The sequence below is a fragment of the Pristiophorus japonicus genome, chromosome 1, assembly GCF_044704955.1.
Source record: "Pristiophorus japonicus isolate sPriJap1 chromosome 1, sPriJap1.hap1, whole genome shotgun sequence".
Lineage (NCBI taxonomy): Eukaryota > Metazoa > Chordata > Chondrichthyes > Pristiophoridae > Pristiophorus > Pristiophorus japonicus.
In genome coordinates, this window is record NC_091977.1 from 501,261,016 (window position 1) to 501,279,677 (window position 18,662).

Consider the following 18,662-nt stretch of genomic DNA (forward strand, 5'->3'; position numbering starts at 1 on the left):
AGATTTGTTACAAAGTTTTGCAAAGGCCGTAATTTTCCTTACTGAGTTTGGTTAGGTGCGTGACGGGTCGGAACTACGTTGTTACAATGATCCTGCACCTCAGAGCAACTTTCAGTTAATGGCCCTTATTAAGGCAAACATGTGCATTTCCAGGCCCTATTAAATGGAATGGGTCTGATGATGTCATCCATGACTCTTTTCCAGCAGGGATATTTAAAGCAGCCTTAGCCACATCACCTTTAAACGTTCATCTAGGTGTGTGCAGGGAGGATATTGCAGGATCTTCTTACTGCTCACACTTCAAATCATGACTCCGCAAAGACAAAGCTCTGCAACCCAGTTTTCCAATGACTCCCTACATATTCTTATGGAGGGAGTCTGAGCATGCAAGGAGGTCCTCTTCACTGCTGGTGGGCAGAAGAGACCTCCACAAGAGACAAAAAGAGCCTGGCTCCAAATAGCTGAGGAGGCGAACAGCAGGGATGTGGTGAGGCAGACCTGGGTGCAATGCTGGAAGAGCTTCAATGATCTGATAAGATCAGGAAAGGTGAGTGCAAAGCCACACTCACCTTCATCCTGCTATGCCTATCACCACATCCCCATCACTCTGCCTTCCCAACCCTGCTCCTGCACATCATTACTCACACCAACGTACCTTGCATGTCCATGTATCGTACTCTCTCAATGTACACACTCACATCCCCCTTTGACTAACCACCCCTCATATTCACCCTCATCCTAATGCAATCATACCAAGTAACACCACACAAGGAGGCCATTTGGCATTGGCACTTTGGCATTGGCACCCCACTTCCTCATAGTTACCTACTACATATCTAACCCACACATGCGTTACACTCATGCCATCACTCCCACTCAAACTTTTCTTGTCCTCCTTGCAGGAGAAGCTGCAAATGTCTGCGACAATCTGGCGTGATAGCCTGAGCCTACTTTGGCACAGCTGCTCAGTTATGCTGAGGAAGCTCATGCTCTTCCTATATACCCTGTATTGGGGGTATTGCCTCTGGCACAGTGCAGCCCTGCACTGATGCCCTCTGTCCAGTGGAGCATCAGGTTGTTGAGGAAAAGATTGTTGGTGGTGTTGCTGCTGCTGCTGGTGTTGGGGCTCATCCTGGTCTGATTCAGAGGACCAAGGTGAAACAGTCTAAGCAGCATCCATGCCGATGTAATAGATGGAAGGTCAAGTGGAGATCAGAGGGGTAATCTATCAGTGGTGTGATAGTTACAAGCGATGTAGTGAGAGTGGCTTCCAAGGTTGCTGAAAAGACTTGCAAACTGTAGACACCTAAATCTATGCTCAAAATGGAGTTAGCAAGAGCCTTTCCCATAGTCAAGTAAGCAGGTGTCATGTGGGAGTATTTTGGGGGATTTCCATGCTCTGCATTAATGACCTCGCTCAATGGCCACTGAGCTGCCGCCTCAGGTTGACAAACGTGATTCCCGAGCTCTGTGATTCCCGTGGTCATCCAGTGAAATTTAAAAGGTCTGCTGAAAATCCCTGTTGGATCTTTTTATTCTCCCTATAATTTTCATCAGGCTATTTAGTTCTTGCTCCCAAACTTCTTCTAACGTTGTTCTTTACTGGCCACAAGGAGGTATGAAACAAGATGATGACTCTCCCTCTGAGTTTATCACTTCCACTCCCATGAGGAGGTGATTGGCCTTCAATCACACCTCTTCACAGCAGCATAGCTGAGATCAGAAACTCAGTAGGAAGGGGCAAAGTGGGATTCATGTCTGAATTGAACCATTAAATGGTGTTGTGCATTGGTGCTTCAAATTACTATATCACCCCAATACCCATAATCTGGCAGAGGGTCAGCTGCCTGCTCTTACCCCTCCCCTGGAATATGGCTTTGTCAAACCAGGAGGAGAAAAAAGTGGGTGAACAAATAGAGTAATATTTTTTAAACTGAGAAAGAAAACTTATCAGAAAGATAAGCCAATAACCAATACGAGAGACATTTATATCAAAGTAATGAGTCACCTTTCAATTATTCAAATGTTAAAGCTTTCGCCATTATTTTCTTCATTATACTGTAATCTTGCCTTTCAGGTAATAATGAAGGTCGCCCCATTAGACAGGCTGACCTTTACAATAGTTTGAATAGAGCGAGCTATTTCTGCTTCTAACAATAGAAATTTATGAATCATTGCCAGGGTGAATGGTAAAGATTACAGCAAAACATTCCCATGTGTATTTGCTGCTAATTGACAGCATAAGACCATTTTCTGCTGCACCCTAAGGACACACGCAACACTGAAATGTGGTAGCTAACTACGTTTGGCTTTAATTAAACATATTGTTGAACTAACAGACATTTGGAATAGAACAGCCATTAGATATCGTATTTGGATTTTCAAGGGTATGTAATACTGTTTAGTAAAGCGACAGCTGTTATCTTTTGTGGGGGGGGTGGCGGGGATGGGGGCAAGGGAGAATTAATTGTGCACTTTAGATAGCGATCTTGTTACTTGCTAAAATTCCACAATATCTATCTAACCATACGCCCTACGATATACATCAGTGCACTTCCTTGGTATGATGTTTCTACGGTTCCGGTATTTAGGAACCATCCAACAGTGCATCACAGTGCTGTTACTGCGCCAAGATCTTTTAATGATCATTGAATCTGACCATTTTGAAGCATTTGTTGGGCAAAGTCGAGGTTAATTCTTACTGTTCTTGCGAAAAGTAAATACCTATCTCATTAGTTACGTGTCCTCACATATCACCAACGTCATAACAACACTTCACATAATAATTTACCGCATAGTCAGAATGTTTGCAGAACACATTAAACAGGTATGGGACAATTTTACTTTGCCTACTTTTCAGTGTGAGTAGCAGGTAGCAGGTTGACAATCTTAAAAAGTGCCGATTTCACACCCGAGGCTTGCTTGATGCAATATTCCAGTTGGCCTCGATTTATACGGCCAACACTCCCATTTAAAGCAGACAGGATCCTCATTAAAATAGTCTAGGACACATTAAAATAGTCTAAGACACATTAAACAGCTGAGTCCACGGCCAGATCAGCCATGATCTTGTCAGATTCAATGATCATTAAAAGATCTTGGCACAGTAACAGCACTGTGATGCACTGTTGAATGACGGAGCAGGCTCGAGGGGCTAGATGGCCTACTCCTGTTCCTAATTCTTATGTTCTTATGTTCTTATGTTCATCTTCCTCTGAACAGCATTGAATGTTAAAAACCAATGGTCCTTAAAGGGACTGCTGCAAGTTTTCCAAAAAAAGGAAAATGACTGCTTTTCTATTGAAGGATCCTCCTGACTGTACAAAAGTGCTCCCTCTGTGGTCCTCTCCTGGGAATCCCCCCACCTCCCCCCCCCCAGCTTAGCACCATGAAGAAACCCCTGGATTTCCCACCTAATGCCCACTCGATTTATGTGATCATCAAAACATTAATAGTGTGACATTTGTACTGGAAAAGCATAAATGCAAACCTAGAAAACTAACAAAAGCTGGCCAACAGCTTTAAAAAGATGACCGAGGCCCAGAAAAGTTGACAGTTCTGCAACTGGCCTAAATATATGTGTGGAAAGAGGTAATATTAAGGGAAACAGAAAGGGGAGATAAAGAGACTTGCATTTCTATGGCGCCTAGATGCAATGGGACATGGGCTGCTAACTTAAGCTCTAGGTATGCCCAACATTTCTCCACGTTTAGAGGGACAAGAAAATAAATATCTGGAAATCTGAAGAGGAATACAAGTGTTGAATACAAAATTTTGGAATTTCCCCCACCCCCTCTTAAAATGTTAAGTTATTTTTGTGCATAATTTGATGCATTTTCCTGCATTTTAGATTCTATAATGGGAATTGTGCTTTTTTTAAATCTGAAAATGAAGGAGAAGTTGCTAAGTTGAAAACCACTTTCTTTGCCATTTGGAAATGTCTTCAAGTGGATAATATTTTACTGACAGAAAAAAGTTTTAGTTAAATTTATTTTAAAATAAATGTATTATTGAATAGCACATGATGGTTTTAATCCCAATGGTTTTAATCCCAGGGCTATAGGCAGCAAATTTAATATTGTACTTAGTTCTTCCAAGCCCTGGGAGGATAGGAGCCATGCTTTTCTTGGAAAATGTTGAAGCTTTACATTAAAAACAATGTATTCTCGTCATTATTAAACACTCTCTCCTTCCAACAGCCCCAGATCATGACTCTCTCCTCCTCCAGTTCAGTTTACAAGGACTATCTCCAACAGTGCTTTTCTCCATGTCCACAAAGGGCCTTTCCTCCTCCAGCATTCCTGAGTTCATTAAGACACTCTTCAGTTCATTCTAGCAATCTTTCTTCCAATTTATGCTTGCACTTTCCTAGCCCCATCCAGTTCACACTGGCACAAACCTTTGCAACACTGCACTCAGGTTCCCTCTTGTCCCTCCAAGCAACAAGTGCTACTTTCAGACTTCATGCTCTTGCTGTCCTTCACTGCTGCTACTCTCAATCTTCCCCCTCTCCTTCCCTCACAAGTGCCACTCTCAGGCTTTCTTCATTCCCCCCCGCCCCCCCCGCTCCCCCCTCCTCATTCAGCATCACTTACGCTTCCTTTTCTCACCCTCCCCATCAACATGCCTTCCTTCTCTCTTCCCTCCCTACCAGTGCTACCCTCAAACTTTATTTTCTCCTTCTTCCTCACCAGTGATACTTTCCCCTCTCTCCCTCCCAGGCACTGTCCTTGAATTCCCTCCACAGCACCTTCTGTAGTTGCTGCTCTGATTTTGAATGCTATTGCATGCTGAAGTGGAAACTTCTGATCTCATGAGAGTTTGGAGCAAAATGAGTGCAGCAACAAGAGTTCCAGAGCAGATTTGTGATAAGAGGCTAAGAGTGGAGCTGATTTTTGTCTACAAATGTTAGCATGTAGAGAGTATGTAAAACACAGACAGTTAGCTTATATGCAAAGAGATCCTGACACATTGCAGTGACACAGTGAAGGGCCTCTAAGAAAAAAGGAGAGAAAATATAGTGAATCACGTTAGGTTGCTCTTTCAAGAATAATATTAGCAGTAACAAGAGTGGTTCACTTATCCTATGTCTGCCAGAGGAAATATAAGAAACAGAAATTCCTTTATTGCATAAACTAATGAGATTTGCATAAATGTGATCTGTAATATTCTAATGTAATATTTTTTCCAATAATCTCTTTATTTTGAAGGGCCCCCCTGGCATGCCTGGTCCAGAAGGTCCACCAGTAAGTATTAACCTTTGAAATGCTATTCCATATTGAACATTTTCGAGGTTATTTAGCCTGTATACTGCTGGGGGCTTAAGCGTCGGAGATTAAACCAATGATGATGTGACTGAAGGCTAATGATCTGCGACTGACTTGACTAATTAATACTGAAGCAAAAACAAATACCATGTCATTTTGGATTCTGCCAAACTACTTTTAAAGCTGTTGCTGGCCAGAGTTTGGACTTAAACAGGTCTGTGAGCTGTACTATTTGCACGATAAGAACACAAACAGTTTTAAGAACAGAAAAGGGTCATTGGGCCCAATATACCTGCCCCATTGACCTGCATCATAACATATCCCTGAATTTCTTTTCACAATAGCAACTTGTATCCCAAGTTAGCATTGTTAGCATCTCGAGGTGCTTTACAGAGGCAATGTTAAACAAAAATGCACATTGGGCCAAACATAGAGACATTAGGTGGGGTGCCAAAAGCTTTGTCAAAGTGTTGGGTTTTAAAGAGGGTCTTGAAAGAGCTGAAGTCAACAGAGGATCGCTGATGGGACGTCTGCCAGCGAGCACTGAAATATTTGAGTCTGAACTGTTTACTTGAATGGCCTTCCCTGGTATCTTAATCCATAATTCTGTTACCAGTCTAACTTTTCTTCTTTCCTTAACCTCCCAATTTCTTAAATCTTGGCATTTTAACCCTTTATCATAGTGAACAATATAGCTGGATCAACTTTGTTAATCTCCTTCCTCACCATGAAAGCTCAGGGTGTAACAACAGAGGCCAGGTGTGGTTGTGTAGTTATATCACTGACTTTGGTTCTTTAGTTGGCTAACTTGGATAAGCATGCAACTTGTTTATTGACTCAGTAGGTATCTAGTGAAGGACAAGTTAGATAGACTCCATTATGTCACAGTTCATTTCCCAAATATGTGTACCAGCTATTGAATACAGTAGCCAAACATTTTTCTTACATGAAGGAGTCAGAAGCTGTATGTTGATAAACCCACTGTTTGTTTTCAGTATTCTCCAAATAGCTTCTTCTTGATATGTGCTGATGTAATTGTGTGTAGTAAATTCTTCTTGGAATCTCCCGTTTCACATTTATGCTTCCCATTCTTTTGGCTTACTGTTCTTACCCTAGCAACAACTTATGCTGTGAAGTTCGGTGGTTAGTGGTGTGCCACAGGGATCGGTGCTGGGACCACAACTGTTTACAATATACATAGATGACCTGGAAGAGGGGGCAGAGTGTAGTGTAACAAAATTTGCAGATGACACAAAGATTAGAGGGAAAGCGGGTTGTGTAGAGGACACAGAGAGGCTGCAAAGAGATTTAGATAGGTTAAGCGAATGGGCTAAGGTTTGGCAGATGGAATACAATGTTGGAAAGTGTGAGGTCATTCACCTTGGGAAAAAAAACAAAAAAAGGGAATACTATTTGAATGGGGAGAAATTACAACATGCTGCAGTGCAGAGGGACCTGGGGGTCCTTGTGCATGAATCCCAAAAAGTTAGTTTGCAGGTGCAGCAGGTAATCAGGAAGGCGAATGGAATGTTGGCCTTCATTGCGAGAGGGATGGAATACAAAAGCAGGGAGGTCCTTCTGCAACTGTATAGGGTATTGCTGAGGCCGCACCTGGAGTACTGCATGCAGTTTTGGTCGCCTTACTTAAGGAAGGATATACTGGCTTTGGAGGGGGTACAGAGATGATTCACTAGGCTGATTACGGAGATGAGGGGGTTACCTTATGATGATAGATTGAGTAGACTGGGTCTTTACTCGTTGGAGTTCAGAAGGATGAGGGGTGATCTTATAGAAACATTTAAAATAATGAAAGGGATAGACAAGATAGAGGCAGAGAGGTTGTTTCCACTGGCTGGGGAGACTAGAACTAGGGGGGCACAGCCTCAAAATACGGGGGAGCCAATTTAAAACCGAGTTGAGAAGGAATTTCTTCTCCCAGAGGGTTGTGAATCTGTGGAATTCTCTGCCCAAGGAAGCAGTTGAGACTAGCTCATTGAATGTATTCAAGTCACAGATAGATAGATTTTTTAACCAATAAGGGAATTAAGGGTTATGGGGAGCGGGCGGGTAAGTGGAGCTGAGTCCACGGCCAGATCAGCCATGATCTTGTTGAATGGCGGAGCAGGCTTGAGGGGCTAGATGGCCTACTCCTGTTCCTAATTCTTATGTTCTTATGTTCTTATGTTCTTGTCTGAATATAATTACTTGACTACATCAAAAAAAGTCAATAGACATGGCAATACATTCAGAAATCTGTATAGCTGGATGAAGTTCAAATATTTCCGACAATCTGATTGGCATTCAGATGTAAAACACCCAGCATTGGTTAAAAAAAACAATACTTTATGTGATATAATTGAGTTATGTTTAACAAGAGCTTCTCTTTTTGTCTTTCAACAGGGACCAATGAAAATTGGAATCCCAGTAAGTAAATAAGATCTTTACATGGGATTAACTGTAATTCTTGATGTGATTTGCATAAAGTTTAAGGAGCGAGTCTGTGATCGCAAACTACCAGGAGGGGACCACAAGCAACTGGGGCTGGTTGGGAGAATTGGAGCTTCAGTATGTAGCCTTTTTTTTAATATTCGTTCACGGGATGTGGGCGTTGCTGGAAAGGCCTGAATTTATTGCCCATCCCTAATTGCCCTTGAGAAGATGGTGGTGAGCCAACTTCTTGAACAGCTGCAGTCCGTGTGATGTTGGTACTTCAACAATGCTGTAAGGGAGAAAGTTCCAGCTGCTATCACCATCCATGCTTCCTTTCATTGTAGTGGGAAAATGGGATTGTGGAATCATTCTTCATGCAAGGAAGAAAAATATCATCTTCTTCAGAAATTCAGAAATTGGAGTTATTGTAATAGAGTGACATTACTTGTACCTATGATTCAGTTAGGTAATTTTTTATTGAGAAACTAAGGCCACATAGTGTGGATCATCACCAAAGTTTAAAAAGAAGATAACTTAAACAGTACTGGTCAGATGAGATCAAGATCAGTTTAGAAGCAGTGGGTTGTTGGAGTAAGTGAAGACTGAAGGAGGTAAGCAGATCGAGTTTTGAGATTTTGCTAAAGAATAACTTAGTGAAATATGTTTTCAACATAGTGAAGATGCAGGGATGAAGAAGAGCGTACAAGATGGTTTATTTGGAACTTGGAAACCAGAGCGGAAAGGCCAGAGGTGAAATGACTAAAGTGTTGATGGTTAGCTTGTTACGACCTCATCCTCGGGAGGATCAGAAGATCAAGGAAGGGAAAAAGATCATTCCACATTTACAAATTAAGAATTCAACTTTTCTAAATAAATACAACGTACTCGTATACCTAAAAAATTCCCCTTCAAGTTGTACTTGTAAATTTAGTTCCCCTCATCCCTTTCATCACCTGATGAGGGTGAATTTCCTTGGGGCTTCTCTCACTCGGTCGTTATAACTTGGACAGACTGGGAGAAGCCTCTGTGATAATTGACTTAAAGCCAAAACTAAACTTTCTATAGTTTATATTTTTGCTTATCTATATATTGTTAATCGTTTCAACGGATATAATGCCAAATCCCACGTAGGAAGTTGTTATACAACAGAATAATTATGTAATAATTCTCTTGTAATTACTGTGCAATAAAGTTCACCTGCTTGATTTTCTGTACCTGTACTTATAGGAGCTGAAATTACCCCTTCCATTAAGGCCTCTTAACACCGGAAAGCGAAGTGCATTATCAAAATTCTGCTCACGTGTTAACCCAGGGATGCCCCAATCCCCCATCACCCCCCAACCACTGCTCCGCTGCTGCTGATCCATATTAAGTGCGTCATCACAGTGCACACCGCCGATGTACGCCCCCGACAGCGCAATCCCGCCATGAAAATCTTCGGCCCGCCCAGCAGTGCCAATACAAGCTTTTCCCCGGCGGTCCAGCGAGAGTGAGGCCTTCTGCAATGGCAGTACGGCCATGATTTATTTTGTCGGCCGACTGCCATGTCGACCCGACAATTATGTCCCCGGGTTTGGCCGGGTCGCCAACAGGCAGCCTAGCACCCCCTCTTGAGTGCTAGGCCACTGGCCCGGCTGAAACCCTCCCTGGTGGCTAAAGTTTTAAAATCGCAAAGGCTTTCCCCGTTAAGTGATGTCATCGCGGTGGCTACTCCGCATCCCCCACCCCCAACTTCCACTTCTCAGGTGTTGCCACCACCGTGTTTCCGCCTCGATTAAGAGCGACTTCCGGATCCAAGTGAAAAAAAACAAAGAGCGGAATGTCGCTCAAGAGACGACCTCAACCACCACGGCGGTAAAAACAAACAAAATAGGGTGGGAGCGTCCAATTGCAGCTCCATAGTTTTCACCAGTGAAACTATGAAGTATTTTTGCTATAATGATAGACGTGTAATAAAGGAGTGTCTTTTCTGCTAGGCTTTATGCTATTCCTTTTTTTCACATATATGGAGCATTGGCTGTTACATGTGTTTTGTTGGCATATGTAAATTGGTTGGTTTGGAAGGACTGTATTCTAATAAAAGGTGGGTATTTTAACAGGTTTTTGCCCATTTTACACTCGAGTTTTGGTGCAAACAAGAAGATAATTTAAACTTTAGTCGATGGTGTAAATTGGGCTACATCAAACTACTTGCCATTATACAAGACATTTGATATTCCTTTCCATTGAAGGCACAATCAGATGGCTAATTCAATATCAACCATTTTACACCTTCGCCCAAAGTTAAAATTATCCCCAAGGTATGTTAAATATGTTCCTCACTGGCACTGTCAACGTTATACTGTCTTTTGAAGTTAAGAGTGCATGTTCTCGATAATGCGATGGCAGATGCATAATGATACTATATTATTGGATGTGGGGGCTTAAAGTCTACCATGTGCTCAATGCTCTCTACATCCCCATTGTGAGCCCAAAACACTGCCATGTTCAGAGACTGTGCACAAGACTCGTTATGACCCCAGAAAAAAAGCAGTTAATGGAAGTGGAGCCCCTGAGTATCATTCCCAATGGGCACTGAAGGTGAAGATTGCCTCAAAAAAGTTAAATTCTGATTCAGGCTGGCCCTTTCCTTATAGGACCACTCTTTCTTACTGGTCCCCATTTTCCTGGATTTCTATGACCAAATACATACATGTGGACCTAAGGCTGGAATTTTCCTTACCTTGGCGGGTCCGGTGTCAGTGGCAGGTCGCGACCTCACTGCTGGCTCCATCCCACTGTAGAAAATGAACTTGCCTTAATGGGGCCTATTAAGTCAGTCCAGCGCATTACCCGGTCCAATTAGATGGAGCGGGTCTGGTGACATCATTCATGACGCATTTTAAGCCGGAATCCTCAAAAGGGACTGTGGCCACATTAAATTTTAAGTTTAATCTAACATAATGGTTGTTGAATCTTTACTGTACAATAATATAATAAAAGTTATATATGAGAGACAAAGAAATATTTAAACATCATTAAGTAATATGATTCCACCTACAAATATGTTCAAGAACATCATTTAAAAAGCATCTTAATTGGTAAGTTATTGATGCTTTAGTCATAAATCTATCGACTTTTGTATCAGTAACTGGTACAAATAAAAGATGTGTGTGATAGGTTAGACATAAAATTAAGCAGATTTTAAATGTAATTGTAAAGGGGTGAATTTACAATCTTATGCAAGTTCAGCAGAAGAGCTGCAGAATCCCTAACAGTGTAAGTGGTGCTTACACTGTGTTTCTGGGATTTCTGCAGCTCTTCTGTTGAAGTTAACAATGGACAAGTGAGAGAACCTCCACAGAAATTCACTCTTAAGTCTCAGACTGAAAACTTAAATTAGTCATATTCAGGGACTGAAAGCAAATTGAACCAGTGGAATGAGTGACGAGAATGAAATTGTTGCGGTTGGTGACTTAATTTAATGTCTAACTGGACAATCACAGTTTACTGTGAGAAAAAGCTGACTAGAAACAACACATTTATTAAAATGGTATATGTTATTTTTATAGTGCAGATCAATTCACTGTGAGTACTGTTGAGTTGGAAGGCAACAACCAAGAATGGCCGAGGAAAAATGTATTTCCCTCACCATCCAGGGTAGTAGGGGAATCTTCAGCACTCGCATCCCTTCAAGAATTTCTGAATTAACATTTACCAGTAGCTTTTCATGTTTCCATCAATCTGTTAGCTGACGTAATCAACATATTTTTATTTTGGTTGTTTTCCATCTGTCAAGTAATCAGCTGGAGCAATGGCCATGGAACTCGCGCCTCAGGTTGACAGGCGTGGTTCCCGACCTGCTGTGAAAAAAAACAACTTTCCCACCCAACCCGCAACCAATTGTGCCCGCTACCACCCCGGAAAATTCAGCCCCAAGTCTCTACCACATTTGGGACGCACAAAAATGTTGCCATTTCATGGGAATCCAGCAGGCCTTCATTGGCTGATGGCATCTGACATTCCTGCCTCTGACCCTCTGTAGTGTTTCCAGAGCATACAAATTCATTAAATGAATCACATTATTGTTATATCTGTAAACTTGTGTATACCTTGTACTGCCACCAGAGGGCTCATCCCCTGGAGTTCCAAGGGATCCCACAATCCCTTGGGAGCACAGGTACTTAAGGAGGTCTCACAGGCTGGAGAGACACTCTGGAGACCTGAAATAAAAGACTAAGGTCACACTTTACTTTGAGCTCACAGTATCCAGTCAGACTCTTTCTTCATACATAACAATTATGATGTGGAGTCAGCTCTTTTGGGTATAAGGTGTCCAGCACCCAATGAACGCTAGTCCCAGCACTGGTACATCGTAACTACATCAACAGACTTATAGGGAGCCATTTTAACCTAACTTGTTGGGTGGGTTCTGATCAGATGAATACACTCAGCACTATTTTACTCTTCATTGGCTCCAGGCGAGGTATAACCCACCTGTTTCCTGCCTGGCGAGTTTTTTGAAAACTACCCCCACAATGTCTGTATTTGCATAGTGATACTCCAGCTTTCAGCAGAAACCACAGGATCCAGATTGTGTGGGCTTCGCACATTTAAATCTGCAGCTGGGCACCAGCAAGTAAGCTGAGTTTAACGTAGGCTTTAAAATTATGAGAATAACATATGGATTAAATTCTGTGGCATTGTGTCAACTGCAGCTATTATCTCCAAACTGGCACTGTCCTTGTCCAATCTTAGACTACCTATGTCATATGGTTTCACGGGAGATGAAACAGTTGAATCTGAATATTACGTGATTGCCCGGCCCCATGATTTTCTGACAGAAATTTATAAAAGCATAAGAAACCATGGAATGGGAAAAGGCCAGTAAACTAATCAATACCATTTGCTTTACAGATCTTTCGAAACCATTTGAGGGAATTCATGAAATGCTCCTTATTGGCTGTGTTCTCATTGTCTGCTATCTTGCTATTTTTCAGGGATCACCTGGCGAAAATGGACTCCCTGGGGACCCAGGACTTCCAGGGAAGCCTGTAAGCAGATAACTTCAAAGAATTCATGATTAGATTTTTCAATATTGGCGTTATTTACCGGGTTTAGACAGATTGAAGGGATAATGGACCGTTCATGCTCAGTTTACCAGGTTCAGCTCATTATCATATGTTGTAAGTGTAGATCCAACTGATGTATGGAGCAAACTAGTAATAGGAGCAGAAAGTTTCGTAAGTTAAATTTAAAAGATGGCGACAATTTAAAGGGAGTGTCACAATGTGAGGACACTCTGAAAGCCTCAAAAGGCATCTGAAAACCCATTTTCAGCCTTTGGCAAGATGGGAATGGCAGAGGATTAAGAAGAAACTGAAGGAGAGCAAACCCAAGGTGCAGGTATGAGGCTGTATACCAGTGACGGAGCACCTGACCTTGGAGATGGTGCTGCCTGAGGTGATTGCGAAGAGGATAGCCTTCTGTGCCACTGCACAGCACCATCTCAAAAGCGCAACGTCGTAGCAAGGGTGCGCTGCCAAGTTCAAGTTCATGGCTGCTTGCTACTCTTACTGGACATGACAGTCCTTTGCTGCATGGTAGCTGCAGGTTTCCTTGTAGCAGATGCTACAACACTGCAATGGCTTCCCTGTTGATTGAGCTGCTTCGGAGGAAAAATCAATTACTTGGATGTAATTGAGGTTAATCAAGCATTCACATATACTAGTGGTGCCATTGGAACACAGCAGCAGGAATATGCCATTCAACCTTTTGAGTCTGTTCCGCGATTCAATTAGATCATGGCTGATCTGTACCTTAACTCATTTGCCTGCCTTGGTTACATAACCTTTAATAACCTTGCTTAACAGAAATCTATCGATCACAGTTTTTAAATTTTCAATTGATCTAGCCTCATCAGCTTTTGGGGGGCAGAGAGTTCCAGATTTCTACTAAGCTTTGTGTGAGGAAGAGCTTCCTGACATCACCGCTGAACAGCCTAGCTTTAATTTTAATTTTAATGTTGTGCCCCCTTGTTCTGGACTTCCCCAACAGAGGGAATAGTTTCTCTCTACCCTCTAAACACCTCAATAATATCACCCCATAATCTATAATCAAGGGAATACAAGTCTAGACTATGCAACCTTTCCATATAACTTAATCCTTTTAGTCTCTGTATCACTCTGTTGAATCTGCACTCCACTCCCTCCAAGGCCAAAATTTCCTCCCTGAGGTGCATTGTCCAGAATTGAACGCTGTATTCCAGATGTGGTCTAATCAGAGCTTTATACAACTGTACAACTGTAGCGTAACTTCCACTCTCTTGTACTCCAGCCCCCAGAGCCTTCATTAGCATAAATTATCTGCTAGAGTCTGTAGATACTGCACCCACTGACGGATGGGAACATAACAGCTTTCAGTGAGTCTGACCTGCCTGGCATCCCTCCATAGGTCCTTTTTTTTTAACAAACCCATCTGACAGAAGGATTGCCATTGGTGTCAGGAATGGGCTTGAGGGAAAAAATAAGTAAGTTACAATAATTATGACAAAGGCTTATGAGTATGGGCTAGAAATTCGTCGATTTTGCGACTGGGTTTTTGGTGCTATTTCACTCTTTTTGGCGACAACCCAGTCGGCGGGAAACTCAGTGACCTTTGTGCGACTGCACTTTCCACATACTGCAGGCTCCTAGACACAAGAACAGTGAGGAATTGTGTGAGTTACTAATATCCTCTCAAATGACTATGTAATCAAAACACCTGCCTGTTAGAGGTGGGTGTCCCTATCACCACCTATCCTGCCCAATTCATCAAGCATTTTTGCATCCTAGTGGTACCATTAGGTCTGTAGCTCCAGTTCCCAGAGGCTTCATCAGCGCAAATTGCCTGCCGATTGCCTTCAGAAATGGATGCAAACCCTGTATTTCTGGAGAGGTGAGAAAACTGCCCATTTAACAACTCTGGCCACCTAATTTAAGCTGCAAAAATATTTGGGCATCGGAATATCCAGCATAAAGTCACTCAAGTGGAAGAAAATAAGAAATTAAAACAAAAAATGCACAACAGTTCAGTCAGCATCAAAAAGCTTAAAGATAGGTTCTAAATTCTGATGAACTGCCTGCTCCTCCTGAAACATTAAACCTTTCTTTCTCTTTTTATATTACTTTAATTTGGTTTGGTCATTAGTGTTTACAAATCACAAAAAAAATGTAACATGTACAACTTGTTACTTGTCTTCTTAGAGCAGAGAAAATTAAGAGGTGATTTGATAGAGAAGTTCAAAATCATGAAGGGTTTGGACAGAGTAGATAGGAAGAAACTGTTCCTATTGGCAGAAGGTTCGAGAGCCAGAGGACACAGATTTAAGGTGATTGGCAAAAGAACCAAAGGCGGCATAAGAAAAAACTTTTTTTACGCAGCGAGTGGTTAGGATCTGGAATGCACTGCCTAGTGTGGAGTCACTCGCGGCTTTCAAAAAGGAGTTGGATAAGTACCTGAAGGAAAAAAATTTGCAGGGCTATAGGGAAAGGGCGGTGGAATGGGACTAGCTGAAGTGCTCTTGCAGAGAGTCGGCCAAATGGCCTTCTTCCGTGCTGTAACCATTCTATGATTCTATGTAAACATAAGTTGTTACAAGAAAATATAAATGTAACTTTTCATCTCTCTACTGTCTGTGTGTTGCTTGGATCTGTCAACTCCACACATCATCCAGAGGGGGTGAGAATGAGGGACCATAGAGCAACTTCTTTACACAGTGATGAACGACTGTGAAATTCACTTCAAGGGTTAAAAGGTTGATGCAGAAACTATGTTAACATTCAAGATGAGATTGGATAGGTGGATGAAGGAAAAGGGGTTGAAGGAATATGTGGACAGACAGCTAAATGTGATTAGGACTATTTGGTTATATAGGACCCAAATTTCCCCTGGAGTTGCTCCATTTTTTTTGGAGCAACTTGATTTTTCTGGAGTATCTTTTTAGTTGCAATTCTGGCCATTTAATTTGCGCCAGTGTAAGTGAGTCAGTTAGGATTTTTATTTGTTTAGTTTATATTTTCAAAATGGGGTGTTCCCAGCCACTTACGCCTGTTTTGGCCATTTAAGCGAGTTTGACCAGCAAATAGTTGCTCCAAATTAACTTAGGCCAGAGTAAATGTGCACTTTTGTACGTTCAGCAAAACCTTGCGGACACTTTCGAAATCAGGCGCCGATAGCCAGAGATGGGGGGAGGGGGGCGCGGGCGCGGGGAGAAGGGAAGTTCGAAGGAAGTTAGAGGATTTTCCAAAGCATTAAACACTTCACTTTTAGAAATAAAGAACCATCATCTATAATAAATGATAAATAATTCAATAAATCAATCAATCAATCAATAAATCAATAAATAAAAAATTAAAAGTTCCTACCTCATCTACTGCAGCATATTTAGTCATTGTGTAAAATGCTGATACTATTTGAGATACATAGACATCAAAGGGGTAAGTTCTGGCTGGGCTGCTAATCCAAGAACAAAGGGTCCTGCCTCCTGAAAAGAGTGCTAGGTAAATATGTCATATTTGCATGCTCAAAGTAATTACGTTTATGTACTGGAGTATATTATATAGACTGCCAACATTATTTCCTTAGCACTGCAAACAAAGTGGCCTAAATCTCCCTGTGTACACGCTCCATACTGCAGTGTTGCCATGGGAACTGTTCAGGGAGCGTGGGAAGGCAGCGGCCGGCCTGTGCGGAAGGTCCCTCGGCCCAGGATAGGGACTGCGAACATCGTGTCGTCCCTTCAGCCAGGGATAGGGTCGCCCGGAGACAGGACGCGCTGGGAGGGCCAGGAGCTACTGTGCACGCGCGCAGACTCCACTGCGCACGCGCGCAGCTACTGGCACTCTTTTTGGCGCAGGGCTGTAGCTCCGCCCACCACGCGTTCCGATGCACTGCGCCACAGGCCACAGGCCTGGAACCAATGGGGAGAATACGGAGGTAAGAAATCGGCGCCGTTTCTGTACTACAATTCCGCGCACCTCATGGAGGTGCACCGTTCTAGCAGACGGGGCAAACTAGGGCCCATAGAGAGTAAATATAGATGTGGCTGGGTTGAATATCCTGTTTCTATATTGTGACTTCTATGGCCCAGATTTTGCAGCTGAAATAACGGTAAGGCCATCAGCGCTCACTGTTATTACGGAGTAAATTGGAAAGCAGTTAAACACGGAAATCAGGAAGTTGCTGTCTGAGTTGCTCTGCTCCTTCACAAGCTTCGCTATACTGGTATCTCAACAAGAGACTCGACACTTTACAACATGACGAGCATGAAGTTGTGGTACTTACCCACTAGATACCCACTAAACACACCAGAAAAAGCTTGGGCTGGTCCAGTCAAGTGCAAGTGAACTTTTAACAGCGTGATAAGTCTTCATTATCAAACAACCACTGAAAATTTATATTTACAAGTGTGGAGTTTCATTCCTTCAGATTTTAATTATTGTCGGAGATTTTTAAAGAATTAAAAATAATTTTTTTAATAACTTTTTTTCTGTTTCTTTTAATCTCTCTTAATGCCATCTTTTTTTTACCTCTTTATTTTGCTTGATTTTACATTGAATTCAGTATTCTAACTTATACCTCCTAGTTTATATTCTGCGCGGCTGAGTAAGGATTTTTGAATCTGATTGGCTGAAGATACACGCTGTTGCTTTCCCTGGTCACACAGGTCCTAGATTCTTTTTGGAAGGTGCCACACTGAAATGTCTCTCTAATTACTGTAAATTGCCATGCAAAAGCCTACTAAGAGTCTGTGATCAGCTGTAAGCGTAATGAACGGTGAATCCCGTCATTTGCTGCTGACTGCAAAATCCAGGCCTATGTAAGAAGCCTGACAGGCAGCTGGACAGGCCCCTATTAGTGCCGCTCTCGAACCAATAAATCACGATGTGCAGAATGGCACAGAGTACAAATTTTTTCCTATCTGTAAAAGTGCAGACCGCCACCTCAGTGGCATAGTTAAGATTGAGAAGTCAATGGGGCCGAAAATTGGTGGACATACCATCGCATACCGCCCATGGACCGCCGAAATACCACCCAAAATCACGAAATTGATAAAAAAATATCGACATACCGCCCACATACTGCCCGGCGGGAAATTCATCAGCAGCATACCACCGAACAGTATGCATACCGTTCGTCCACACAGAGCACCCTACAAACCGTCCAAAAGTCCACCGGAGCTACACACCATCTGAAAAAAGGTGGTTTTATGCCGATGGTATGTTGGCAGTATGTAAACTACAATGCTCCTCCCCCCCTTCAGCGATCTACTCCTCCCCCCCATGATCTATTTCTCTCCCTCCCCCCAGAGATATAGTCCTCCCCTTCAGTGATCTAGTCCTCTCCCCAGAGATCTAATCCCCCAGTGATCTAGTCCTCCCCCCCAGAGTTCTAATCTGCCCCAGAGAGATCTAATCCCCCAGTGATCCAATCCTCCCCCGAGATCTGATCTCCCCCCAGCGAGATCCAATCTCCCAGTGATCTACTCCTCTCCCCAGAGATCTAATCCCACTCCCAGAGATCTAGTCCTCCCCCCCCAGAGATTTAGTCCCCCAAATAAATCTATTCCCCCCCCCCCCGAAAAATGCGAAAATAAATAAATAACAATATAAGTATTATAAATAAATCAAAAACACTGCACAAAACAATTAAAAATTTCCACTTAACTGTGATACAACGTCGGCAGTCTCTGGCCTCCAGACTGCTCTTCTCGGGGGCATGGAGGGTGGGGGAGGGGTAAGCGGTGGAGCGGGGGAGGGGAAGACGGAGGTCGATGGAACAGCACGCATGCGCAGAACGTGGGACCCAAAGAGTCCCAAGTCCCAGACAACTTACCCTGCACCGCCGGAGTAGACCATCCGTCGCACTCCGCTGACGCACCGCTCAGGACTGCCCAGATCAATGATGCTAGCACTCCGCTTAGTGGTACCGGACGGTGAAGATTGA

General features: G+C 42.8%; 1 protein-coding gene across 1 annotated transcript in view; it reads left to right on the forward strand.

The window, feature by feature from the left end:
• Positions 1-18,662, forward strand: part of LOC139260322 (collagen alpha-1(IX) chain-like) — a 194,166-nt gene that overhangs the window by 84,590 nt on the left and 90,914 nt on the right. The window contains exons 12-14 of the mRNA XM_070876799.1: positions 5,211-5,246; positions 7,668-7,691; positions 12,677-12,730. Of these exons, the coding sequence (XP_070732900.1) occupies positions 5,211-5,246; positions 7,668-7,691; positions 12,677-12,730 (114 nt within the window). The remainder of the gene's footprint in view (positions 1-5,210; positions 5,247-7,667; positions 7,692-12,676; positions 12,731-18,662) is intronic.